The sequence below is a fragment of the Nestor notabilis genome, unplaced genomic scaffold, assembly GCF_000696875.1.
Source record: "Nestor notabilis isolate BGI_N333 unplaced genomic scaffold, ASM69687v1 scaffold33234, whole genome shotgun sequence".
NCBI lineage: Eukaryota > Metazoa > Chordata > Aves > Psittaciformes > Psittacidae > Nestor > Nestor notabilis.
The window spans coordinates 1,423-29,370 of NW_009925693.1; the positions used below are offsets into that span (position 1 = coordinate 1,423).

Below are 27,948 nucleotides of genomic sequence, written 5' to 3' on the forward strand. Positions count from 1 at the left end.
GATATTGTGAAGAGTGAAGATAAAGATCAGAAATCCAAAGAAAATGGAGCAAACGTATGATAAAACTGCTGCTGTTTAGAAGAATGGTGTTACATAATGTAATATAAATCATGATACCAGAATGTATGGGAAGTGATGCATGTTTGATTTTAGTAGTATAAATATCTTAGTTCCAAAAGATGTATAAAGTTTTATGAATGTGAGTGTCTGCTTCTGAAGACTGCTTGTAATTCTTAGCACTCAATTTGAGACACTCCTCGAGTGAAAATAATTTTGCATTGCAAAATGTTTTAGGATGAACTTTGTTACAGTTTTAACCCTAATAAAGTTCATCAACAAAATGAATAGTAGCAAGTATTTAATTACCAAATGTTTTTCATTAAAGTCTAGTAAAATCAAAATTTTTGTTATTTATAGAATTGCCATTTTTAGGTTTTTATTTTGGTCTAATTAGTCTTTTTAAATTCAAATACGAATCACAAAATAGCTGCTTCATTTTGCAAGTGAAGTGTTTGGGTTTTTTTTAAGAGCTGCTTGGATTTTATTTTTTTTTTACTTGTCACAACTTTCTTTTCCCTTCTAAATGTAACTTTCTTCCCCAAAGCTGCTTGCGTTAAAGCCTCATACGGTGGTTCAGATAAGTTAAGAAAGCAATAGAAACCTACCAAAATACTGGCAGGGTTGTGAGATTTATATGAAAATACATGGGCCTGTTTTAAATGTATGTTGTTTGTGTTTCTTTAATTGTTCTTATCTTTGGATTAATATATATGCTCGTTTTTAATAACAAATGCAGTGTATTAAAATGTATGGTTGGATACCAGGCCAGTAGATGTCAGAATAATGCCTTACATGGAGAAAAAGCTACCATTGTAAGCCACCTTCAGTTAAATTTGGGCTTCTTTCTTAGTTTGTGTAATTACTTCAGAGACTTTAGTCCAACAAAGAATGGATACACAAGTATCAATACTCCATATTATAGTTACTAAGGAGCAGCACACAACTTGGTTTGTTGAAAGTGTGTAAGATTGCCTGCCTTTGTATTCACAAATCACTAGAGATCTAGGTTAATGTGACATCATTGTCAAAGGCAACTTACTCAAATAATGTGAAATATGAACTATTGTATTTTGATGCAACTTCCAGGAAAATTAATGGTTTTCTTACAGAAATGGTTAATTTTAGCAGACCTTTCTTTTTTAGCTTAGATATCCTAGGTAACTAAATACCTGTTAGGAGAGTTCAAGTGCCATAATATGTATGAATAACCTACATGGAAACACGTGTAGCTTTACTGAGATACACATTAAAATGCCTGAATTTATGTTCAAGAGTCTAAGCTGGTGCTTTTATCACTTACCTTTCTTGGCTCTTTTGGAGCTAGACAAGAAAGTATCTTTTCATTAAAATAACACACAAGCTTTCCCCCTTATTCATCTCAACTGAGTCACTGTGTAATAACTGTTCACACTCAAGTAGGAAGTACTATAAAATACTAATTATGGCAGAAAAGTACACAGAAAATGCATGCTTTATGAATGAAAATATAACATCAATGATTGAATGAGGATGGTGATTAAATTTATCTTAGGCATTATCTGTGGTGTACAGATGGTGTTAACAAATACTTTTGTAATCAAATTTTTTTCACCTTTGTACATGTTGTTGACAGCATGTTTAATTTTTGATGTTGAGCTCCATTTATTTAAATGAAAGGTTTGTTTATGAATTTCAGGAGTACATACGAACATACAAGAAAATAATTCCAGAATTCAAGATAACATCTTTTTAGGCATGTGTTGAAATGTTTTGATGGATGTTTTTACTTTAAATTGCTGAGCTGAAAGCCGTTTTCACCACAAGCAAGCCTCATCTTATGGTTCAGTGAATGGTCTTCTGACACAGTTACTAATGATAGAGATTTTTATAGTATAAAAAAAGAATTTGTTAGAATGAATCATCTTTATATTGATTTGATAGAATAGTGTTTCACATGTTATGTACAGTATACATTTATGTTGGAAAGGAAATTAAAAGGGTAAAGAATAAAGGGGGGGGAGGGAGGGAAAACAAGGAAAAGTTTTAGAACCTACACAGACTTTGACCAGTCTCCTGAAGCACAAATAATCTGAGGAACAGGCACCTCTACAACCTGTTGAAGTTGCTTTACCAAACAGCATAAGGTTCTGTATATGTCCAGCATTCATGCTGTATATTAACTAAAGCTTCCTGGCAGTATTCCCAGAAATGTAACTAATTCTGAAGTAAATAGAGTAAATTTAAGAGGGCTGGAGAAGCAATCTTCTGTCAGTTTTAATTCACGAACAATGGTTTTTTGCATTTCATGTCCCACTTCATGGGCTTAACACTTCATTATGTAGCAGTTGCTGACAAAAGGCTAGTAAAAAGTGAGCCTAAGATGGGCCTTACTCTTAACACCTCAACATCCAATTTGTAGTTTTAAAATCATCATAGATGCTCTATAGAAAGTAAATCTCAGACTGCCTTGTTCTGTAGAGAAAACACTGCTTGCAGCAGGCCAATAAACAGAATCTGATCTCAGTTTATATATTATTTCCCTCCCCTTTTTGTATTTTGTCTAGTATGGAGGAATTACTGAGTTAACCCCTTTGAAAGTGATATTCATATTAGTGTGTGTCTGTGAATAAGGCTAGGAAGAAGGTTCCAAGTGATACATCTGCATGAAAAATGGTCTAGAATAAAGCTGCCTCTCTTGAGGCCCCTTTGCTTTTGGTCTGTTAATGAAAAGGCAGGAGTCCATAGTTTCAGTTCTACATAGGAACAGTGGCAGATAGACCAACAGTGAATTTTTACTAAAGTTTTCTGAAGTGTTGAGGTTTGCATACAGGGTAAATGGAGCTGCTTCCAGCACTGCTGCATGTTCTACCATGATGAAGACATGTAATGTTTTCTTGACTCACCTAGTGCTTGATGCTTGTGCCCATAGCACGGGGCACTGTTGCAGTATCACTTCCCAGCCATTGCTTGATTTATCTGGTGTCCTCTGGCTCAGCCTGGGGTGCCCTAGAGCATATAATGGAGAAGTTGGAATTCTGTGTCTGGTGCCCATGGGTTTGCGCAGATCCGGTGTTCACAGTTGAGTTGTTTCAGAATTTAATATTATGAAAGCTAGTCCTTCAATGTCACATTTTTTTCAATGTTTAACTGCTTCAAGAGAGATAAATGTCTTTTAGTCCCTGTTTCTGCTGAGTAATGTACTGTGTGAGTATCTGTTTGGACTTACGTAACACAACTTCCACTAATAATTTTATCAGGAATGTGCACAAAACCTGTTTTTTCTCTTGCTTCTGTATAATCTTTGTTTATCCAGGTCAGGTTCTTAACTTGAATGCATTTGTTCAGTGCAGTTTATATTTAAATATATAAAATATAAAATAATTAATTTTGAGTGACTGGCTAATGGCCAGCAATAGATTATGAAATGTGTCTGTAGCACAGTCAGTACACTTAGGCTAATATTTTCCAGAAAGCAGAAATGGTTCCGGCAGAAGTTCAGCCGGGACTTGTATATTGCCATGTAGTGTTACAATAAAAATGGCATAAATAATGAATACTCCCACTCAGCTATCAAAGCTGCCAGTGTTTCCCTACCAAACCTATGTTCCTGCAAACTGGGTCTCATTAGATGTATTGCACAAAAGTAGTTACAGTAGAAAGCTCTAATAGCAAAATGCATTACTTTTAAGCAAAAAAAAAAATAATTCCTCTTTAATTAATCTGCTATATAATCCATGGCATCATGATGCAGGGTATAAATTCAAAGTTTTAGAACACACCAAATATTGCCTGAAGTCATATGTTTTGTAGTGTTTTACCTGTGGTTAGGAACATTGCTTTTGAATTTCTAGATACTTGATCCCTTGTGCCACTGCAGTTGTATGCTGCTTTTGACTCCTTGTATCCTGCTGTCTTTTAAACTGTTGTTCTCTCTAACAAGTGGATTCTAACTTGTGTGAGGATTCAGGTCAAGTACCCTACAGTATATGTAAGAACCAGTATCTTTTCAGGTGTGATTCAGTGATCCTTCAAGCTGTCATATCTAGCCCAGTATTGGTTCCGTTCTCTTTATCCTTCTCTCTAAAATTACAGCTGAATAGTGGTGCTATGTAAATTTGTTGCATGCTGCAATTTGCTTGCCAACCTTTTTGGTGGTATACAGAAGCGTTTATTTCAGTGTGAGCAGGTTTTTCCCCCTGCTCAACCCATTTATTTAAGAATTAAATATTGCTTAATTCTTTTTGGTCTTTGTGACACAGGGTCAGCAAGTTACATTCCTGTTTTGTCATGCAAGGGGCAGAAACAGCTGGAGAACAACCACCTTCATTCTTCTTTTGGTCCCTTTTTAGCAGGGCTAGATGGCAGCCCGCAGATCTACATAAAAAGGCAGAAATTGCTGCCATATGTCATGTCATAGAAAGAAGCAGTTGGGAGTAAAAGCGCTTTGCAGTGCTGGTCTCAAAAAAACCAGTTGTCTCACAGACCAACCTGATTTACTGTAGAACAGTCCATTGCATGTATGCAGAGGGAAAGTTAAAAGAGAAGTAAGCAATTTTCACTTAAGTATAATGTACATGTGGGTTAGGGAGGTGGGTTGTTACACTTTCAGTTTAGCTCTAATGGGAATTGAGAGAATCTTGCAAGTTGTCTTAAACATCTGGAAATACTCCTTATCTTTTTCACAACAGTTAGTCTAGGTCTCCCATAAGAGACTTTTCGGCTTTGTCTCCTGATGCCTTGTTTTATCAAAGTACTACTCAGGAAAATTAAGTACTTCTATTAAGTGCATTACATTGAATGTGACTATTAGAACATTTGTGTTACAAGTTGTAAAATCTTGGGCAAGGGTTTCCAAATGCCACTTGGGAGTATTCTTAAAACATTTGTTTACAGAGAAAAGCTTATACTTTTCAAGTACCTCCTCTGATACAAGCAAGCCATGTATAATTTATCTTACATAATTTATTCTATAGGGGTAGTGGGTTTTCTATAGGGGTAAAGAGTTAAAACTTAAACAGGGGAAGTTCAGGTTAGATATAAGGAAGAAGTTCTTCACAGTGAGGGTGGTGAGGCACTGGAATGGGTTGCCCAAGGAAGTTGTGAATGCTCCATCCCTGGCGGTGTTCAAGGCCAGGTTGGACAGAGCCTTGCATGACATGGTTTAGTGTGAGGGATCCCTGCTCTTGGCAGGGAGGTTAGAGCTAGATGATCTTAAGGTAGTTTCCAACCCTGACTATTCTATGATTCTAATGTGACTAAGCAGATGAAAATGAGGATTAGCTGCTTACCAGTATTGAACCTGATTTCCTGCCTTAGCGTCTTTCTGAAATCAAGCTGATGACCTCTCTTTTTGTAAGGTGGGGTTATTGTTTATACTGTGGAGAGGAAAAATAGATGACCTTTAGTACTGGGACATGTATGGGTGGCTGCACATGTATAAATCCTCTGATTATCCATGGGATCCAGTAATATGCTTGCAAGGAATGTGCAGTCAGCATTTTCAGTTGTGTGATTTGGGCATGTAGTGATGGACAGCACAAAAGGGGACTTGTGGGAGTAATACAATGTATGATAATTGTGATCTATGGACAAAAGCTGAAGTTGTATAGCGTGACCTTTGGGTAGCAGGAGCTTAGGAAGGATTGATAGATGGCTGTGCAGATATTCTGAACAATTAATTTATTCTGATACTTCACAGTTAAAGTTTAACTTTATTAAGGAGGTTTTATTAAGTATTTATTAGGGCAAATTAATCTACTTTAGGCCTTTTCTTCAATTAAAGTAGTTTGAAAAAAAAGATTATTCAAATGCAACCTGCAGTTTAAGAACCTACACAAATTCCCTGAAGAACGCACTGAATTGGACACAAAATTGCTCTGTGAGCAGCAGGTTCCAAAGTGAGCAGTGATCTGAGCTTGTCCGTCAAGAATTTTCCAGAGTAGATGAGAAGTTGCACTGTGTAGCTTTGCAGAATAGGAACGAACTGTGCAACTAACGTTTAAAAGCCGTGCGTAGCAATGCACGTAGCAGCCTGTGTGCCTTTGCAGCGATGTCTCCTGTGCTCTGCCAGGGTTTCGCTTCATCAAAGCGTAATCTGAGACAGGGCTTCGAGAGCCCTGATCCTAGAGGAGGAACACCCAGAATGGGGAGGGGAGGGGGTCTTTTGTCTGTGAAATTTTAGTGCAAAGTAGAGGCAGGTTCCTCCAGCCCAGAGTGGGATTTTTCCGGAGGGAGAGTGCCCCATCCTGGAGCAGCAGGGATGGGAGGGGAGAGCTGGGGCAGGGCTGACCACAGGGGCAGCAGCACATAGCCAGTGCTGGAGCCCCCCAGTGCTACTGAATTTTTTTGTTTTCACCTTGACTATTTCTCACCTCCTTCGCTGCCTGCCTGCGTGATCCCAATGGTGAGATCCTCTCTGTTTTGCAGAGCTGCTGGTTGATTCAAGCAGGGTAGCCTGAGCTGCCATCAGAGGCTTTACCAGCTGGAAATACCAAACCACTCTCTCACAGCAGGTAACTTCTGCCTGTGGCGTTTTGTGATTAGCTGCATCCGTGTAAATCCTGTCAGGCAAAAATCCTGCAGCCGGGCTGGTGGAAAAGCAGGGAGCAAGCAGGGCACCACCACCACAGCTTTCTCCAGAGGCACAGCTTCCCCTTCAGTACGGATGCTGGGACAAACTGGGTTTCAGCTGCTGGTAGACTGGTTTGGTGTCAAGTCAGTGATGATGGGATGAGTCATTGCTGTGTAGACACTTAATATTTAGGCTAAATGTCCTAGGAAGCAGGTGTGCTGGTTGGTTTTGGTGTTTTATTCTGGGAGATGTTTCCTGGAGGAGGAGATGACTGGATGTAACGCATCCAGAGACCGATAATGCCGTGAACTAGAAGGTGCATTCATAACCAGTGGAAGACTAGATTAGTTTTCATTCATCATGAACATTTTTAGACAAAGGATGATGCATAGAAAGAAACACTGGGACTGAATGTTTTGGATTGACACTGCACTAAGAATTCATCTGAGAAAGAGCTACAGACTGTACTGCCACAGGAGAAGGTAAAGGTGGAGGGGATGCACTACCATGGGTGGGGTGATGGCTGCCCAGGAGGGAAGGCACTTTGCTGTCTAATGCAGACATGATATTCTGAAGTCAGCAGCTGCTTTAATCTTAATTCCTCTGGAAATACTGAAAAACAAAACAAAACAAGAAAACTATAAAGCAATCTTAAATCTTTTCTTTGGGCTCAGACACATTCAGGCTGCTGCCTTAAGTATGTAATTATTCACATGAAAAAGTTAGACTTGGAGAATTTTTCAGAAGATGACATACTGCAGCACTATCTTGTTTCCCCCATCATTTAAATTGAATTTGTTAGCTTTCATGGGATACACAGAGAACACACTATCAGATCTGGCAGTAGTAACAACAACAACAGAACAACCTTGAGGGAAATTTTTTGAGTATTTTTAACTAGGTTGTACGGGCTGGTATTCAGCCATCATTTCCTTCTGCTACCTGCAATTAATTGTGCTAGTGACCTCTGCAGTCTAATGAGGCTGCAATCAAAGGCTTAGCCTTTTATGTAGAAGCACAGTTGCTGGCTTATGAAGTGCTCTTAATGCAAGGCTGCCATGGAAAGTCCTCTGAAATGTTAGTGATTGCAGAATACATCAGCTGGCACGATAACTGTGGTTCACAGGCAGAGCAGATCGAAATTCTACTCCAAGGTACTGACTGCTGCCTCACAGCTCCTTGGTTTTTACCCGAGGCATTGGTTTTGGTCAGTAAATCCCTTTAATGCTTGCAGTTCCTGGAGGGGGAGCAGACTTCGGTATGCTGGGATCATTAATCCTTGAGTCTGTTTTACCTTTGTCCTGGGGGGCTTGTGTCAGTTCATCCTGCAGAGCACCCCGGAAGGCTGTGGGAGGAGACAATACTGTGGCACTTTGTAGTTCTTGCAGTTTTCTGTGTGGTTTTGACTTGGGTTAATTAGGGTTGCTCTCTGTTGAAGGTGATTATAGGAGGTACCAAGTTCTAATTACCGAGCATTAATGCAGGTAAGTGATAACTGAGCAGTGTAGTCCTTGCTTCGTGTCACCTCAGACATCAGATTTAACATTTTCATGTGATCCGCATTAGCAGCCAAACCAGGAATGCTGCTAACAGAGGCCATGTAGACAATGCTGAAGTGAAGATGTACAGCTGTTCAGGTCCTTAGTAATTACGAGGTACATGGTGAAGTACAAACAAATCCCTTTTCAGTTGGATTTCCAGAGGTTAGTAGGGATTTTCATAGCTGACATTATTTGAGAGGTTTATTGTTATTTTCCCAGGAGCGTAGCTCTGCAATTCTCTCTGTTCAGGGATGAAGTATGGTTTAAATTAGAAATACATTTTACCTCAGGCTGAACTGGATATAATTAGATCACAAAAGCTTTTTGTTGAAGCTAACTAGCAGTTCTTCTAGTGAAAGTGCAGTCTTGAATTCTTTCACAAAACAGGAAATATGTCAACTTTGGAAAGACAAGGAATTCTTAATGTTCTGTTTCAAAACTTTTAACAGGAACATTTCTGATGTCTAGCTCGTGTTGGCCTTGGCCAGCTCAACCTTTTTATGATTCTTCTCGCACCGGCTTTATCTTAAATCACATAGTTTTTTGTTGGTTCCCTCCCCCCCTATTTCTGGTCTTCATCCTTCTTTCCCAACTATTTGTATAGAATAGCCACTCCCTTTCCTGACTAGAAAATTGATCTCTTCATGAAGTCTGATTTCTTTGGCACTTCAATAACTTTACTCAATTGGTAACATGCTCCAGCATGAGTTCATCTTCCCTTACAACAAGTAGCCTGCTGATCTTTTAACTCCTAATGCAGGTGAGGTATTGTAAGGAAGAACCATGTTTTACTTACTAGTCTCCATTTAAAAAGCAATAATATCTCCAGGTGTGCTGGGAACGGTTCTCTCTTACTATGGTTAAGTTTTATATCACTGGTGAGTATTAATATATTACTTGCCAGTCTCCTGGGAGTGATTTAGAGAGTCTTTGCCTCCTTTGTTTTTTACCTCCATTCTATTCTGGTGCATAGCATGGCCGGTTGAATCCTAATGTAAATTATGTTGGTAAATGAATTAGATAATTTCCTCTATCATCTTGTCTCTTGCTGCAGCAACACACAGTGGGGTTTCTAACAAGTTAGAGTTCTCCCAGTTTCTTTAATCAAATGCCTTTGAAGCAGCTTCTCTTTGTGAATTTCACTTTTTCAGACAATAAATGTTGAAGCAACATTTTCGTGGAAGCTTAACTGGAACAAAATTGCAAATGGAGTGTCTTTATTTAGGTCACTGTTTAGGTTAAAAATTGATGTATTCTGTGCTTTTTCTTCCATCAGTCATCATAATGACTGTTTTTTGTTCTGGAAGACTTTTCTCCCATTCCTTAAACATATTTTGGTCTAGAAAAGCAAGTGACAAGTTAGACAACTAAAATGCAAGGGACAAAGATTTCTTTGTTTATTTTTGGTTGTGGGTTTTATTTGTTTAGTTTGTTTTGTTTGGGTTTTTTTTGTTGTTTTTAAGGAATTGACAATATTTAAAAATGACACTATTGGTATTATATTTTCTGTCTTTATTTTACATATAGAGAGATTTGACTGCTTTTTTTTTAATCCACCTGGTCTCATGTTGTTGTTTGCAATAATGAGGAATTCAAGCCACTTAGGTTTCTTGTGATTTATCACTACAGGCCGGGATGTTGGGATCAAAGCAATCTCCTAAGTGGTTCTTAGGGAGCATTTCTGGCAGCAGGTAGCACTATCAGTGTCTGCAAACTCCAGCAGTGTTTGACGAATTTTCACAGCTATCTGGGGGCACCAGGTGTCAGTGATGGGAATCACTTGGCCTGCAGCATCTTTACCCTTGGTCATGGCACGTGAAAAGCGTTGAGACCATTTTCAGACTCGTGAGAAAAATCAACTAACCATGTGGAGTTTTTTCCTTTTTAAGCTACAACCACTTGTTCGCTGGACGGTAAGTGAGAAGCAATGGGCATGCAGCACTGCAGCACTACTTTTGTTAACTCACGTTTCAGTGTAGAATTATACTTGCCATGCTCCTGTTCCTGTTGCACACTGTTTTTAAAGCCTTCAGCACTAAGAAGTCCTCCTCACTGCTGTGTCTCAAGGAGCTTTTCTGGCTGTCGATCATCGTCAGTAGACACTGTGATCCCACAGATCTTCGTGCTACTCTTTATCCCAGCAGTTCAAATGAGTTTTCTTCTGGAGAAACGCAGTGGGGAGTTGGACATCCTGACTTTACGGAATAGACTACACCTTGACTGACGTCGGCCACCGAAAGATTAATGAAATAAGGGAAAATGCAATCCCTCAACTTTATGGAGAGTCACAAAACTGTCCTGCTGTATTTATTCCCAGTAAAATCCAAAACGTCTTTCTCTTCCCTTCTGGTGGGGATCCCGGCTCTGGTTTACATGTTACATCCAGGACTGGGTAGGAGCTGTTATATTCTCCTCCTTGGGGGAATACAGGGGAATAAGAAGGGAAAATCACGGCAATTGAAATCTCCCTCAGACGACGAAGTAGTGGCTAGTTTAAAAAACATCTTTTCCTCTCGATCTGATAACTGAGCAGTCTCGGTCGGAACGCAAACATCTGATTTGTTCAGACAATCGTTCACCTAACGAGGGGCAAACTGCTCCTCCCACCTTTCCAGAACAGACACAGGGGATGCTTCCAGCGCAGGTGCTGGGAGAGGGGCAAACTGCTCCTCCCACCTTTCCAGAACAGACACAGGGGATGCTTCCAGCGCAGGTGCTGGGAGAGGGGCAGTGAACTGTCAAATGAGATTAAATACGATTGGAAATACTCAGTTTGAGGGCACTGACCTCCGGAGCCTTAAAAGAGAGAAACCGTGGTGGTAGTCTAGGAGAATGCATCTCACTAGCTGCTTACTTGCTGTCCTTGATCATAAGCAGCTTGTTTCTGTCATGCTAGCCTGCATTCTCTCTTGACAGCAACATTTTCCATGTGCCTGAAACTACTTGACTCGGTTTTTTGTGGTTCCTATTGGGTAGAAGCAAACAGCAGTAAATGGAAACATTTTTGTTTAACCTTTAGAGGCTGTAGTTGCTGCTGATTCAGCGTCTCTGTTGCAGAGCTATAAATTACTCACCAGGAAAGCTAAGAAAGCCCTGCACTTTCCACACAGGCCGAGGCTGGGATTGGCATGCAGGCTGTGACTGTGGTCATGTAATGTGTTGATTGCCTCTCTTAATGAGAGGTCTGTTTTTTAGAGTCCCTACTGCAGGCTGTAAACTCATCTCACTTGGAGAATCCTCTATTGAAGAGTGACACTGAAAGGACAGTACGTTTTTCTGTGAACTGTTCAGTTTTATCCATTTTTTGCTGGGGGTATTGACTGAAATGGAATGAGTTCAGACAAGGAATTGTTTTGTATTCTTGTTTGTGCATTTGGTGGAGTAATCTGATAGGTCTACCTCCTCACTTCTCCATTCAGTGAGTCTCACAGAATTTAGGAAGAAGAGATACACTCAGAAAAGGAGCTAAAAAATGGTCACAGATGGTCTCTGAAGTTCCTTGATTTTGGGGTAGGGTGTTAATGATAATTTGATATGCAAACAGAATCCCTGTGAGAGGAAAGGGATGGAATTGAATCCCCTTAAAAAGCTCCAGCAACAGTTGAAGGAGTAAAACTTCTGTTGTATTTATGGCCTGTAATTATCTTCCAAGGGGGAAGAGGGGGAGGGAGACGACACGACAGTTTTAGGGAATTATGTTTGTTCCTGTGTGATGACTTCCAAGTGTAACTTACTTAGTGCAAGCACATTGCTGTGCAGGCACTGGCTACCACACTGTGGAGGTCCTCAGATAGTGAGCTTCTCTACATGTTTGTGCCAGCTTTCAGGAGCAGTTTTGAAGTGCCAGCTGCAGCACTGGTACACCTTAAGTCCATCTGTAACTACATACTTGAGTATTCTCTACTTCCTAGCAATTCTGAACCTTGTTTAAAATGAGAGTCAAATTCTTTTCCAGCATGGATTTGGCAAGCTTTTAGGACAGATTTAGTTTCATTCGAATAATTTAAATTTTTTCACAGAAATTAATGTCAGTGTCAGCATTGTTCTGCTGTGCATCTAATGAGGTTACAGGTGAAATTATGGCCTTCTGAGTAGCTGATTCCTGTTTTGCCTGCAAAAGGTCATGACTCCGGAGCGGATGTTGTTCATCAGGAAGTCTGTAGTTACACACAGGAACACACAATCCTAATGAGGATGGCAGCTCAGCAAGAGACTGGGGATGTGCTTCATGAGATTCCTTTCTTTAGGAGTCCCTTTCTTTCAGTGTCTTTCATTCTGCCTCACAAACAGGGATGCAGGTTTGCAAGTCAAAGGAGAATCATTTTGTACTTCAGTGGTGCTGGCTTCTGTGAAGTGTAACTCACAGTATGTGGTCACACTTCATATGGGACTGTTTAGGATTATTTGGAGTTCTTTTCCTTTTTATTCAGGCCTAAAAAGAGTGAATGACCTAAAATGGTGCTTTATTTCGCACCGCTATGCTTAGGCTGCCAGAACATTAAGAACAGATTAACTGAGTTTTTAACTGTTTTGTTCTCAAACATTACTTTAGAAGTTATTTTCAGTAAGGTATCTGATTCAGGATTTACTAACTTGCATATTCTGTTGTAATTGGGTTTTCCTCATTATCACAGTTTTTCCAGTGATGATGCTGTCAATATATTTTCAGGAGAAAAAAGGAAGAAAATGTTTGTAGTCCTTGAAGGACAAATTTCTATCTACCTTGCTATTATTTGCTTACTAATTTAATCATCTCCGTGTAAAAGCTATGTAAATTTTACATTATTTCATCATGTTTAGCATCTAATTTTAGCTGGCACCCAGCCATTACCACTGACCTCAGACGATACCCCTACATGTTTCATGCATTTCCATATCAAATTTTTACTAAGGTATTAATCCTGCCTCATAAAAGCCTTTTCTTAGTTGAATATGTATTGCACTAAACTTAAATCCTATATTTGAACTACTGATTGAACTCACAGAAGCAAGGTACAAGGTACTGTAATGTTCTTCGAAATTCTAATGCATTTAACAGATCTGCTTAGATTGAATTGCCTGAAAGTGTAATCTGCAAAAGCATTTGAGCATGCAAATTTTTTCACTGTCACAGCAAGTAGTCTCTACTCACACTGTTTAACAAGTACCACTGAACAGGAGTGTTTAATTATTTTATTTCTATAATCTCCATTCAGTTTAATTTACTCTGATTTTTTCTAAAGACAACTTCTATCAGGATTATCGTGAATAACTTTATTGTGTATTTCTCAGTGCTGAAGTTTTCCAGCAGAAGCAGCTCTTGCTTCTGTCTTTTGAATGAGAAAACAAAATTTGAGAAAACAGAATTCAAGAAAACAGGCTGAACTGAGCTATCCTCAGTCTTTGGAGTTTTTGCTGCTTGAATCCTGAATGCTCTTTCAGGTAATTTAAACAGTGCTTTTTTGTTGTTGTTGTTGTCATTATCAGAAAAGAAAACAATTTGTCTTAATATCATGTAGTTAATTCAGTAAATTCCATTAATTAGTAGTGCTTCCACTGTAGTAAATGATACAGTTTCAAAATCAGAGACTTAATTTCAAGGCTAGTTTTAGCTTTTCTATACTGCCATCTTGCTTTAGGACATGTCCACTCCATCACTGTGGAAAGGACCAGCTCTAACAACAAGCCCATACAGGTGGAGTTCAGTTATGAAAAAAATATTACAAAACCAGTAGCTATTTATTTGAAGGTTGAAGAGAAAACCAATAGTTTTACCATATGGACACTATTTTGCATGGCCTCATTAACAGCATGATGTAAGCGTAACCTTTTTTCTTTAGCTTGGTGTAACCCAAGAAACTTCACAGCTGGTGGAGGTCAAAAGTGCTGTTGCATTGGGTTACAGAAAGCAGGGTGGGCAAGGTGGGGTAAGAGTGGTTGTGGGAGGCACAGGTACCAGCGTCCAACTAAACTAGGTGACTGGACTACTGTTTTACTCCTGGTAGCCTACTCAAAGCCAGGGTAGCTATGGGGTCAGACCAGGTTGCTCAGGGCTCTATCCAGTCATGTCTTGGAAAGTTTCCAGGATTGGAGACTGCACAACCTCTCTGGCTAACCTGCTCCACTGCTGCACTGTCCTTAAGGGTAAAAAACTAGACTTAGTGGTTTAACATGCACCAATTTTCTTTGATTTACTATCTCTGCTCCTGTTAATACAGCACGGGATATTCTTGGCCTTAGCTGCTGTGTGAGTAATAAGAGCCTCCTCAACACCGAGGAGCCTTGTTAGAAGGCTTGCTTTCATTCAATCCCAAATAAAAATTGATCAGAAGTATAAGCACAAAGAAGTGAGTGGCTTTATTCGGCCAACTTTGCTTCTTGTTTCATGCTTGGAGAACTTTAGTTGTCTTTTGATTATACAGGCCATGAGGTAAAAAATTGCAGAATAAAGCACGACATGCGCAGAGAAGCTGAGGTAGATGGCAGCATGGTTTTCTTTAACCTGATAAAATTGCTGTGGTACTTGCACATCTTGCTATCTAATTTGTATTTGTTTAAACGTCAGGTTAGAGAAATGTAGGTATCTGCATCTCTAAAACAACATATATCAAAAGCCATTCTGCCAATTCCTTACTATAAAAACCTTCCTGGGAGATCTGAAGTAAAGAGATGCTAGTAGTGTGCATCATTAATGTGACTCACTGCTATCAAACTTCTAATAAACAGAAAACTCAATATACAAAATGCAACAAACTGCTCTTATTTGTGATAATACAGTAAAGCCCTTGGTAATAATTAACTTATGATGGGAAGCTTTTTTTTTTTAATTATTCCTAGTATGCTTTATCTTACACTGATGCATCAGCAGCAGTCCACTTTCCATTCATTGGTGGTGCAAAGCTTCTCTATAAGCAGCCTGACTTGAACTGAAGCAGAAAGATTCCTGGGCAATGAAACAACTGCAACTGCTGTTTGTTTAGCAAACTCAGTCTGTTTTGATAGATGAAACACTGTTTATTTGAAAAACTGAAACAAACTCAAACTCTGTAAGCTTCATTCTGCTTTTCTAAAAACAAAATCCAAACCGAAACCAAACAAACAAAACAAAGAGCAAGCTTTATATTTTGTCTTGGAGCAGTTGGGGATTTTTTTGTGGGTTGGTTTTTTGTTTGTTTTTTTTTTCTGGCAAATACTCTATTTTTCTTTCCTGAGCTGTATGATGAGTTTCCAAGGTTGAAAACTCCGTTGAAATTATGAAGTATTTCACTTGTTCCCAATAAAATATTGCAGCAAAGCTAACCTGTCATTCAGATAATTTCTTCGGTACTTCACTGACTGCATCATCTACTTTTTCACCTGAAATTGTTCTCCTACTTTTTCAGTATCCTGCAGGCACCTGCACATCTCTGTAATTTCCATTAGAGGCTTCACCTTGGTCTGTGAGAGCAAACAACCCAGTATCTTCTCAGTAAGGGTTCTACTAAACTGGCTTTTGAAAAGATACTTACTAAGTCTTGTGTAATACAGTAGAGTGCTCAGTTGCTCTGTTTGTCTTCTACCACTTCCTTCTGGCTGAAATTCAGATGATCTGAAATATGTTCTACATATTAGTCCCAAAGCCACGCAAAAGGTTTTGGGAACTGTGGGCTAAGGACCTCAAGTCCAAGCTAGTGCTGTTTAATCAGCAGGATCCAAACATCTCCAAGACTTCTTGTGGTGGTAAAGATGTTGCTTTGATTTTAAAACCTTTTTTGGTGTGGTTTTATAGTGGTTTTTTGTTTTGTTTTGTTTTGTTTTTTTCTGTAGGCCATAAATTCCAGCCCAATTAAAGGGTGCAGAAACTTATTTTCTAGCACAGGGAACATCTTTAAAGTTGGATATCCATTAGGGAGAGTAGAAGGAGAAGTGGCTGCTCATATCCATCAACATCACAAGTACTCTGACAGGTATGAAGTTGTCCATATGCCATGAAAGCTTTGTTCTCAGCTGAGTAAAAAAAAATCTCCCTGATGTGGGTTATGTCCTGAAACAAGATCTAAGGCCTGCTTTGTTCCACCTCAGTGTGTGGTGGTGGCTCCTGTCCTCACTACAAGCCAGGGGTTTCAGTCTGAGGGAAGCTACAGCTGAGCCAAGCTCTCTAACAGCTTTTTCTGCGGTGGGTAGGATTTGGACAAGTGTTGCCTGGGAGTGATTTGGACGTAAGAGCTGTCATGTGTCCCCTGGTCATGGTTTGCTGGAAACCCTCTGCAGGGGGTTATGTTCTCTTTTGAATAGCTCCATAGGTGCTGTTCCTCTGAAAGACTAGCGTGTGACTTTCCTTGGCTGGGGTAAATGCAAACTGAAGCCAGGAAGCATGCAAAGAACTAAATTTTGGTTCACTCTGGAAAGGAGAGACCTGAATGTAGGTATATCTTACTCCCATTAATGTAGCTTTATATTGTATATACTTTTCGGGATTGCCTTTTGTGTGATAGCACATTTCTAGGCAAAGGGTCAGCACTTGGAATATTTCAACAGCTGGAGTTGCTCACCTTTAGTTGAGCAACTGTATGATGTTCTTATAGTATGTCTTTCACTGTATAGTTAAGTACCTAACCAACACCCAGTAGTGCTTTCTGCTTAAAACAAAGGTTTTGAAATTAAAGAGCTATCTGGATGGTCTGAGATTTATTGCAGAAGAGAGGGCAGTTCTAGGAGCAAGGAAAAGGCAGAGCTGTTTCAGTGGAGAAGTGCCAGGGTTGCAAAGGGTCTTTTTTGGACCAGGCTAAGTGGAAAAGGTGTGCTTGTGTCAAATTCCCATAGCAGTGGATGGTAGCACCTGCAGATAGCTAAAGGAGCCAGATGTTGCCAGTCACTTGTTTATTCCTGTTATTTTCTTTGGCTCCATGGGCCTGATGGTTTTGCAGCTTGCCCAGGACTGTTTCATTTTGTGTTATTTACTACTTCCCTACAATAAAACTTTTGAATAAATCTGGTTTTTATGATCAAGCCTCACACTCAATGCTGAAATGGTTAAAGATGATCTTCCTTGCTATCAGCTGTGCTGGTTATGTTCAATGCCATACCTGAATTGCCTTAAAAGCTATCAGCATGCTAAAGTATATGAAAAATAATTATCTTGAGTGCTGTTGCAAAGAGTTCAATTTCTCTGCCAGTTATGCAGTGAACAGCATGAATGCCCCAGAGGCAGATGTGTATATATGGGTTTGTTTGTTGGCTGTTTTACCAGTTGTTGCAGGTGAAACACAGATCTCCACTGGACAACTTGCCTGGTAGTCTTCAAGCAAGCAGAAGTGCTGTTTTCTTTTAAACAATTTATTTGAAGCTATCTATATGAACACAGTACCTTTGGAGCTTGGAACCTGCTCCCAAGATGTTCTTGGAGTATTAAAGTGGACATGTCAGTGGCCTCAGGAAGCATTGAAGGGGTTGATGTCTCTAAGATTAGAGCTACACATTTCAATGGCAAAAACTTTCCCACTGAGCTTGGCTTAAGGAAAATTGTACCTCACACAACATGTTGGTGTTTGCTGTGTAACTTGTTGCTGTCTGAGGGCTTGAACCAAGATTGCAGGAGAGAGCTCTTGTCTTCTTGAATCCTGCTTTGTTTTCACCATACCTGATTGTGGTTTGGGTAAATTTCTTTGTTCATTTGGTTTTTGTTTTGTTTAGCTTGTTTTTTGTGTTTTTTTAAATTATTGGTGGGAGAGAGGATGGTTGTGGCTTGCTGTTAGCCCTGAGATTAGAGTAAGGATTTAATGGCTCTTGGCTGGGAACCTCAGAAACCATTAATAGGTCATATTTTTAAAAGTTCATAGCACTTGCAGTTGGGACTAGACTTTTGGGTATTGTTTTGGTTTTGTGTGTATTTTTCTGTCTGGTTTTTTACAAGTTGTATGGCATTATCCTGTTCGTAAAAAACAGCAGTTGAGTCCAAATGGAGGATATTGTTTGCCTAATACCTGATCTGGGAGTGTCTGCTCTTGCAGGAATCAGCAGGTATAGATACCTGACATTTTGATGTGTTTGTAGCTACTTATTTAATGTCAACAGGTGACCCTAAGAGATACTTAATTGTTTTTTGTTTTCTTCTGTGAGAGTTATACAAAATAATCAAACAACAGAAACATGTCTGCTGGTCCTGAGAGCTTCTGTTTGTTTCAGTAACAGATTAAGCATGTCACAAGATTTGACAGATTTAACTGCACTCTTTGCGTCAGTAAATATTTCTGAAAACAGGATCTAGTACACAATATTTATGCCAAAATAGAGTTTTCCTCTTATAAACTTAAAGATAATTTTCAATTTTGTCATTATGATGTATATAGAATTTGTATTACTTAATAAGGAAACATCTTGTAAAATCTTCATTAATGTTTGAAAAAGGTTTGCTACAGTTCCCAACTTTCTATAACATTCTTATTAAGAATACTTCTATTCTTATTCCTGAAAATTATTTGTCTTTAATTATAAAATGCAATTTTTCCTAAAAAATATGACCACGATGTGCTCTAGCCTATACAAAAACCTAAGTCTTGCAGTTCTAGCAGAAGTACGCTTGCTTATGGTTTTCCTGGTGCATTTCTGCAAAAAGTGAAGTTCATCAAACATTCCAGAGCTCTCATGCAAAAGGCACAGGATCTTTTTTTTAGGGATCTTTTTTATGTTCAACTTAATAAAGCATACAAGGCAATTCCAAGATAGATCTTTCCAGCTACAAACCAGAAAAGTCAATCTTCTGTTTCCACATGCTGTGTCTTCTCTGTCTCAGCAGATGTAAGTGGAATCATATAAGGGAGTTTATTCTTGATTATTTTTTTTCCTTGGGATGAATTTATTATTAACCCTTTATTGTTATATAAATTTTTTACTCAATATTTTAAGAAGTAAATTGAGAACTAATGTAACAAAATGCCTCTCTGTTTACTTCCCCCGGGCTAGCCTGGTTTTTACCCAGATAAAACTTGTCTCCTATGTAAATTTTCTTAGAGCCAGAAGATGCAAAAATTCTGCAATTGTTAAATAACTCAGTGAAAAAATGGCAAAGCTCACATTACAGAGAGAACAAAAAATCACTGTGCTAGCCAGTAATACCCAGAGGCTTTTCTGTGTGCTGAGTTTTGTTATCTGATGCTCATATTACAGGTGACTTCCCCACACCGTGACTGATACATGCTCTAAAAGGGTATTCTTGGATTTCAGGTGCCCAGGTAATGAGCAGAGTTTGAATAGGTAAACCAAACTGAAGGATAATAATACACTAGTATTGGCAAGCTGCCTAGATCGCGTTGGTAAGCATGATTCTGCAAGACCTGCAGAGCATGAAATGGGAACTGTGCTGTATTTAAACGATCAAGAGGATCAGGCTGAGTTCCTTGACTGCTGACTGGTACCTTACCCATAGGCATAAGCAACGCCTTCATAAAAGCTATGAAGAAACTAGGAAGATGATTCTCATAAGATGATTTATATTGAATAGGGCAGGGGGCAGGGAATTTCGCAGTCTTTTTTGTGCTGTAAAGGGACAGATACTGAAGAATTTTAGCAAACACGGCATTTTGGTAATTTTGCATCAGGCCTCTTGAGTCATGGCTTGCACAAATCCTTAAGACTGTTACCTGTGCAAATCTAAGGGATTCAGCTTTTGTGTGTTTAGTCAAACCTGGGGGAATATCTGAAGCGTGATTGCAACAGTTATTTAGCTATGGAAAGGATATCAACAAAGTTTCTAATAAGAAATTGAGAGATACTTGTAGGATGCTGCCTGGGCCTTTTCCCACATGGCTTGTCAATGCTGCCAATGATCTAATTCTTGCTTTCACTATTTTAGATTTTATGTTATAGTCAGGAAGGGATGATATCTAATATTCATGTTGTTAGCATGTGTGTATGCTGGCACCATCGCTCTGCAACAGTAATTTTAAATAGACTTGATTTGAACGTCATTTTAGTGAGGTGAGTTATTTTCCATTACCAAGCTGGCTTTTGCTTAATGCTTTGTTTTAAATATTATTCTGAAAGGGCCTTCGTGGATGGAGACATGGGATTTGAGGCTGCGAGACAGATGCAGACAGTGATAGCAAGATGATGATGATAATAATAATAAATGCATTTTGTTTACACTTGGTGTTGTTTCCTTAGCAGTTTGGTGCTCTGCAGGAACAAACAGTAAAACTGGCAACAGCGTGGTGTGTCTACAGGAGAAACTTTAGACAGCAAACTATTAACTGGAGTTACTACAGAATGTTGATGATCTTTTCCCACACAAAAAGAAAGCTTGCAATGGTTTCTGCACCTGCTAGGAGTATCCTAGCAACATCACTGAGGAAACTGTATGCCTCAACTTTTTCTGAGTGCTTTTTGTTGAACACAGCAGCAGTTGTAAAACAAAGGTCAAGAGCAATTTAAGCTCTTCAAAGTGCTGTTGCTTAGTTCATTTACTCAGATAAATGTTTGTGGTGTTGTTTTCTGCCACAAGGATAAATATCAGGTTACAGAATCATCCACCAGACCATCCAATAGCAGTTTAGTTAAATGTGACTATCACTTAATCTAAAATGTCACTTCGTACTTGCAGGAAAATTACCGTTAGCATTTAACACTAGTTTTTGCCTTGTGAAGTAACCAGGAGTCCCTGCTGTCTTCTGCCTCCACTGGCAGCTGAGGGCTTTCTGTGCAGCGCAGAACAGGGAAGCACAGAACACCACCTGGGAGCAGGAACAAAACATCAGTCCGTTAAAAAAACAGAAGAAAGCTTTTGGGTTCTTTTTTTCAGTCCAAGAAGTTATATGCGGTCAATGTCTCACTGTACGTGCAGGCTCCAGGTGAGTCCCTGCTTTGTGTTTTGTCATCGGCTTTCAGGGAAAATAATTATCTCAGGTTTTCCTACATCAGTTGCTGGAATCACATCAGAGGTTCTTGCTGGGCTTGCTCTTACTGGCTTTGCCATCTTGCAAAGGGGAGAAAGGCAGTGTTTATCTTTGTGATTTATGGATGAGAGAGTTGAGGCGAAAGACTAAGACCCTTTTCAGCCCTCTGGGCTGGCATGCAGTTACTGGGGAACTGGGCCACCCTCTCAGCCCATCCGAGCTTCTGCTTTCCTCATGCAGAACAGGGATGATATTACTATCCCTCACCAGAAGAGATGGTGATGTAGCCTAAAAAATGCATAGAGTTTTAACAAGAGTTTTTGCCCTCTGTCCTGTCTAGTAGATAATCTCTAGTTCTAGAGTGCAGTCCAAAATTTGGAATTTTTACCATTTCTATTCAAGAAAGGGACAAAGCTGCTGTTCTTCCCCCCTCACCCTCTGCATCCTGATTTGGTGACAAGATTTTGTACTTAGATTACTAGATATTTACGTTTTTCATTAGCTACTTGGAAAATACAGATTCTGTATGTTTTTATATGTAAACCATCAGCTAAAAAGTCAGCAGTCATCAGACACATCTTGCTCAGCTCCCTGTATATTAAGCTAAATGATGCTTTTAAGCTAGAATTTACCAAACAAACTAACATGCTTAAGGTATCCTTCTGTTTCGTTCATTGCAAAGGCACTCAGAAAATGCTAGTACCATTTCCCTTCTCTTGTAACTATTTCTGAGTAATTTCCCAGAGAAAATTAGCTGAGGATAAGGTGCTTGTTCTGAGGTAATACAAGAAATTTTCAGAGAAAATCTGTAATGGTTAATAGAAAAAAATGAAACACCATTCCATCCAAACAATGTATTTTTTTGCCCTCCTTCTTCAGGTGATGTGACCCCTGTTCTCATGAATCCTCTCTCGCAGTCACACTCCATTTCTCTGGCAGAAGGAATATGCCGTACCATATCAGACATGAATGCGGATCTTGTGACGGTCACGCAGGAAACTTTAATGAACCAGCTAGTGAAAAATTATCCAGGTGATGTGTTCATTTCTCCCTCCTTTTAAAAGTGACTGTATCATCAAGATTGAATATACTGAATGATGATATTGGGCAAGTGATCACTGAATGTTTACAAGCAAAGCTGACAATATGAAAGAATGTAAATTAACAGGCAACTGGTAGAATACATGCATGAGCATCACTAACATTGTCTGGAATGTAATCCTTTTTACAGATCTTAATGAACCATCTTTGAGAATAAGAGGAAACTGAGTGCAGTAGCATGTTGAGAGTATGCCCTTTCTAGAGGGTGGAAAAGCATAGATGAGGTATTATGTGCTGGATATGGAGCAGCACAAAACAGACTGTGTGTCAGATCACAAAGACTTTAAGTCCCCCTTTAAGAGATGGGAACATAGCTTGCTTTAGCAGCAAAGGGACTGGGTAGGAGTCTACATCTGGTATTTGCTACCAAAAAAACCCCAACCAGCCTCAAATTCAGGTTCTTGTTTCAAATTCTAGTCCCTTCCTGAAATCAAATTACTCACATTAAGTGTAATTATTTTATGATGGGGTAGCAGCACCTTTCCTTAAATGCTGTGTTTTCAATCTGAAAAATGTTCAATTTCCCTTAGATCTGCAATGTAGAATTGTGTGTGTGTGTGCGCGCATGCATATGAGACTTTGTAAAGGCTCATTATGGCCCTCTGCAGGAGGTTGCTTTGTTTGATACTGAGCTTCCTCTTTTGAATCTTCTTAATCTTATAGCTTTGCAGACATTACGTACAGGTTGATCTGGTCCGCATTTTCAGTAGTGGGAAAAATTTTAATGCAACCCCATAAAGTGCCTCAGAACCCTACCAGGTACGTGATGTAGTCCATATATGCACTGAGACAAGCACAAGTTAGCATTTTTAGATCAGCCAGAAGCAGCACACTCGAGGTTTGTAGGGAGAGAGCATATTTCTTGCTATGTTTTCACAGACGCAAAGTGAGCATTCTTGCTCATTCAAAGGAGAACATCCTAAGCTCCATCACAGCAGTGCTGCAGTGACAACCAGAAATGCAGCTGGCCTCTACCTTCCTCCTCAGGTGACTTTGCCTTATCGGTGAGGAACGACCGCGGCAGAGTTAAAAAGGGCTTTACAGATCAGTCTTTGGGAGGACACCGGCAGGACTGCACCTACTACAGCCCTCGGCTGGATGATGTTTCTGTGCTGCCCTCATCTGGCTGGCCGAGAAGCTGCAGTCTGTACTGGCTCCGAGATTTGGGGCAGCCGTTGCTGGTCTCCATGTATAGACACTGCTGCAGAGTGGGTCTGTCCCTGTTCTGCAGGGTACAACAATAATTGCTAGCTCTGGAAGCTCAGCAAAGTAATAATGTATTAAAAAAAAAAAATAAAAAAAATCCTGCCTTTTGTTTGGTGATTCTGGGCACCTTCATGTTGAAATTAAGTATGCCCTACTCAAACTTCAATTGCCAGGTCAGTTTCAAGCTTCTTTTGGAATCCTGTGAACTAAATAGATTAGGTATTTCATGTTTAGTTCCTTTCAGATTTGTTGTAAGTAAAGTAAGTTATTTTTTGGCCAGCTCCCATTTTATTTGAAAACTTACTTATGACTTGAATTATCTGTATCTTTGTTGCAGGCATTGCAGTCCCCTCCCACGGTATCTTATATAATATCCTTGGCAATCTAATCAAAGAAAGAAAAATCTATCATACGGGAGAAGGATACTTCATTGTGACTCCCAACACATACTTTATCACAAATGATGCCAAGGAAGACAATAGAAGAGTCCCACTGGAGGACAGTTGTTGCTGTTCATCGCCTTCCATCGCTTACTTGGTAAACACTGGGCTCTGTGCAGACCTAGTGAAAGAAAACACTCCTGTGGTATCCTGTTACAGATCCTGCCATTGTTTCCCTGGACAGAATATGCTCTGTGAAGAAAGACATGTTCAGCTAATGAACTATGAATGGAATGGAGGATATAAGAAAAGCTGCAGTGAATTGAAGCCTTCAATCCAAACTCAAGGGATCTCCACATCTGCTGAAAACCATTTCTGGGACACCATCAAATCACTGACATCTGTGAAACAGAAAATGAAAAGCAAAAAGTTTGGCCTTAGCTTTTTCTGGAGAAGTGGTTCTAAAAAAGAAAAACATATAGAGGAGTACTCCACTTTTTCAGCCCAGTTTCCTCCCAAGGAGTGGCCAGTCAGGGATGAAGATGATCTAGATAATATTCCACGTGATGTTGAACATGAAATCATCAAGCGTATTAACCCTACTCTTACAGTTGATAATTTGATTAAACACACAATATTAATGCAGAAGTTTGAGGAGCAGAAAAATTGTATCAGTAAGGGTACCTCAGCTGAAGTGTCAATATTCAGGCTAAACCATCTTTCAAAGGATTGTATTCAAAACACACAAAATAAAACAGAAAAATACACAAGGAAAACAAAATCAAAGAAAGAGAAGCAAATTAGCAGAAGAAACAGGACATCTCACATACAGGTGCTAACATCCCAAAATCAGAAACTGGAAGACAACCTTTTGCTGCCTATTGGAAACCATCAGCCATCTGATGTAGCAGTGGCATCCCATGTCATATATAAAAAACAAATTAAAAACCCTTTTCAGGGTCTGTCATGGAGAGGCAACTATCAGGCAAAAGGGCACAAAGGCACTATGAACAGTCATCTGAAGTCCAGAACTCGAAAACAAGAAAGGGCTCTACAAAGGCCACAATCTTTGGATTCCTCAAAACCCTTTGACTATGAAACTGAACAGCTGGCTACAAAGACACAGGCTGACAAAGCTAAGCAAAGCACATCACATGCTAATAAGTCTTCCCTCCAACTAAAGAAAGACAGTTTAAGTGAAAATTTTAGTCATCCACAAGGCAGTGCTCTGCAAAGAGATAACACAAATAAATACTTCCTGGAGAGTAATATTTTGGAAAAAAACATCTTCAGAAGAACAGTAAAAAATCCTGGGGATAATAAAACATCCCTTTACTCCTACACTGAAGAAAACAGTGAGTGCAAAGACAATGCAAAATTTTCACTACACCTGAAAGATGAGCACTGCAGATGCAAAGCTTACACTGTATGTGGGTTATTAGATCAAACGGCAAATGAATTTCAAAATGTCCATCTCTCAAATTATACTGCCAACATTAACCTGGTAAAAAAAAAAGGTGTGAAATACAGACAAAAGACTGGTAAAAAGAGTGAACTTAAGTTTAAATACGATTGTGCAAGCCATCCTGTATCAATGACGCTGGAAAGTGATGCATTTATTGATAACTGCCAACTTTTGTATGAAAAAGCACATGACAGTGACACCTGCAACACATTACATCTGGATGACAATTCTGAAGGCAAGGAACCATGTCACCTGCCTCCTGGCCATGCTTTTTCAGATATAAGAGACTGGATCAAAGTTGCACAAAAGCTGGGGACAGCTATGTCCCTAAAAAACTGTAAGGTTAATACTTATCCCATCCAGTACGACAAAACTGTAACTAAACGTCACTCTGGAGACCATGGATATGAGGAAAATGCTACTTCTGCAAAATCAACAGATGGCTCAAAAGAGTATCCAAAACCAGATTTTATGGAAGAAAGTTGTTTGTGCAGTCAGATTCTTCCGATAGGTCACAGAAAGGAAGAAGAAACTGGCTTTGATGCATGTGCAAAGGCTTCAGCTGTAGCAGATTCCGGACACACTGATGAGGCTGACTCAGATGCTGACACTTTGCAGAACTTCACCTATGAGATGGGTGAAGTGGTGGCATGTTGTGCTTTGGGCTCACAGATCAAAGAAATCAAAAACCCTCTGGGAAAAAAAGATCTGTTGTTTAAGAATGCATGTACTGTGGTATCAGGACAGACACACTCAGAACGGACAGAAAACCACAGCATAACAGGAGACAGTGGAATTGACTCCCCAAGGTAAGAAAACACATGTAACTATGTTAGATGTTTTATCTTCAAATTAACATTCATATTTTGGCAGAAATATTGCTGTAAATCATAATCCCCCCTCTCCAACAACAAAATTCTTTTTATCTTTAAAAACTTCAGTGTTATGTCCCAGAATACTCAAAATGTATAGTTTTACCATGTCTTTTTACATATACATTCTTCCTAAATCAGCAATACAAATTCTGCTATTTTGGATTTGCTTTTATGATGCAAGAAAATAGTATGAGCTCTGCCTTGCAGATGGAGATGGCCAAGTGCAGAAATGTTAAGAAACATGATGATTGATAAACTCACTGTAAAACATGTGATTGATAAAGTCCTGTTAGCAGGCAGGTTCAACTTGCACTTATCTTGCCATATGAAACTTTGGATGTTGTCAGGTAGATGAATAATAAAAAGTGCTTTACAGAGATATTCAATCAAAATTTAAAGGACAAAATACCACCCAAAGTGCATAAAATGGACAGGAGAATGTGCCCATCACCTGAGCTAGAAGCTTCTGCTTCCTTTCACTGGGTACATTTTGCCTGTAACTATACCTGAAAAATCTCCCAATGGAAAACAAATTGGTACGAAATAATTGTTGCATGTGGAAAAGACCTACAAAACTGTTAACTAAATGCTGTGAGGGAAAAATCATATCTTTTTCTTTTTTAATAATATCACCTATTTTTAAGATTTTAAGGACTTTAAATGTAATTAAACCATTTGTGTTCTCATAACACATCTACTGTCTCCTTGAGCAGCAAGTATATGGGGGAACAAATCTCATACTACAGTTTTTAAGGAAATTCTGCTGTCTGGGTTTTTTTTCCCCCTTAAGCAGCTTTTGAATGTGAACTCTTTCAAGCACACTTTTAGTGTATTAAGTGGATGTGAACACTTGAAATCTGATGGATGTTCTTTAGCCAAATGTATTTCAAAGGGTCATTTTGATAATTCATATTGATGCCATTTGTGGTGGCAGAAGTTAAGCCAACTCAGTTTATTTTTAGAATGTGAAGTCTGATGTCTAATAATTCTGTTATTTTAGATGGACTGAAAAGAAGATGAAGCTTCCTGTCAAATTCTAAAAGCATAAATACTAATGCAAAGAGGAGAACAAAGCAGAAAGACAATTGCAACAAAAATCCTTGCTCTGGCTAACTCTAGTCATGACTATTTGATTATTTTTTTTTCTAAGCTGTGTAAACTTTCCCTTTGTAACACTGTAACCATACGGTAAATGCCATTAGTCATATCTGTGAAAGTGTCTCTAAATCAAAGCTGTTAGTTAAAACTTTTAACCATAGTATTTAGAGAGTTAATGTGTATTTCTGTTGCTCTCATCTTTAATCAGTTTTTGCATTCCTGTGTCAATAAAATGAGAACTGATACACTTAATTCAGATCACACTATTAACCTGGAAAGGCTATGTGTTGCTCTAATAGGAATGATATCAGTTGGATAGGACTGGTTTATAGTGTAATTCTTGAAAGTGCTTCTTACTTGTGCCACAGAAATAACGCCACACTCCCTCTTCCCTGTTCAGAAAACAAAGCAAATGAACTAGATTGGCACATACCTTGTTACTACAAAAGTTCCTTGAATCCTGAGGTTCTCTCAGTGTCTTGAAGAAATCTTAGCTGTCCTCCTGAATCTACCTGGTGTTTGTATCTGGCAAGAATGTCTTTATGAATGAAAATGTTGGTACAAGAGACAGCAGCTAGGCCAGTGGCATTGCTTTGAAAGAAAACCTGCTGTGGGCCTGCAAGCTCCTGATCCGCTCCTGACCACCGCTTTCCTTCTCTCAAGGAATCAATATCCCGACACCCGTCAGTATCACTTTACAGTCTTTAGTTTAGAAGACTGATTTTGACATCTTAATCCCGATTTATTCCTCCAGACTGTGGTGGTTTCATGTGATGATTTCACAGAGGCTTGTGGTCCTTTTAAATCTTAGAGAGGTGTTTGGT

At 39.2% G+C, this 27,948-nt stretch overlaps 1 protein-coding gene across 1 annotated transcript; it reads left to right on the forward strand.

Moving 5' to 3' along the window:
- On the forward strand, nt 1-27,066 carry STOX1 (storkhead box 1; the record flags this gene model as incomplete). The annotated part of the gene is made up of 5 exons (XM_010013167.1): nt 1-54; nt 20,906-20,954; nt 21,879-22,031; nt 23,644-25,960; nt 27,027-27,066. Coding segments are annotated over 5 exons (2,613 nt in total), but the record flags the coding sequence as incomplete, so codon positions are not given.
- Between the last annotated feature and the right edge of the window lie 882 nt (nt 27,067-27,948).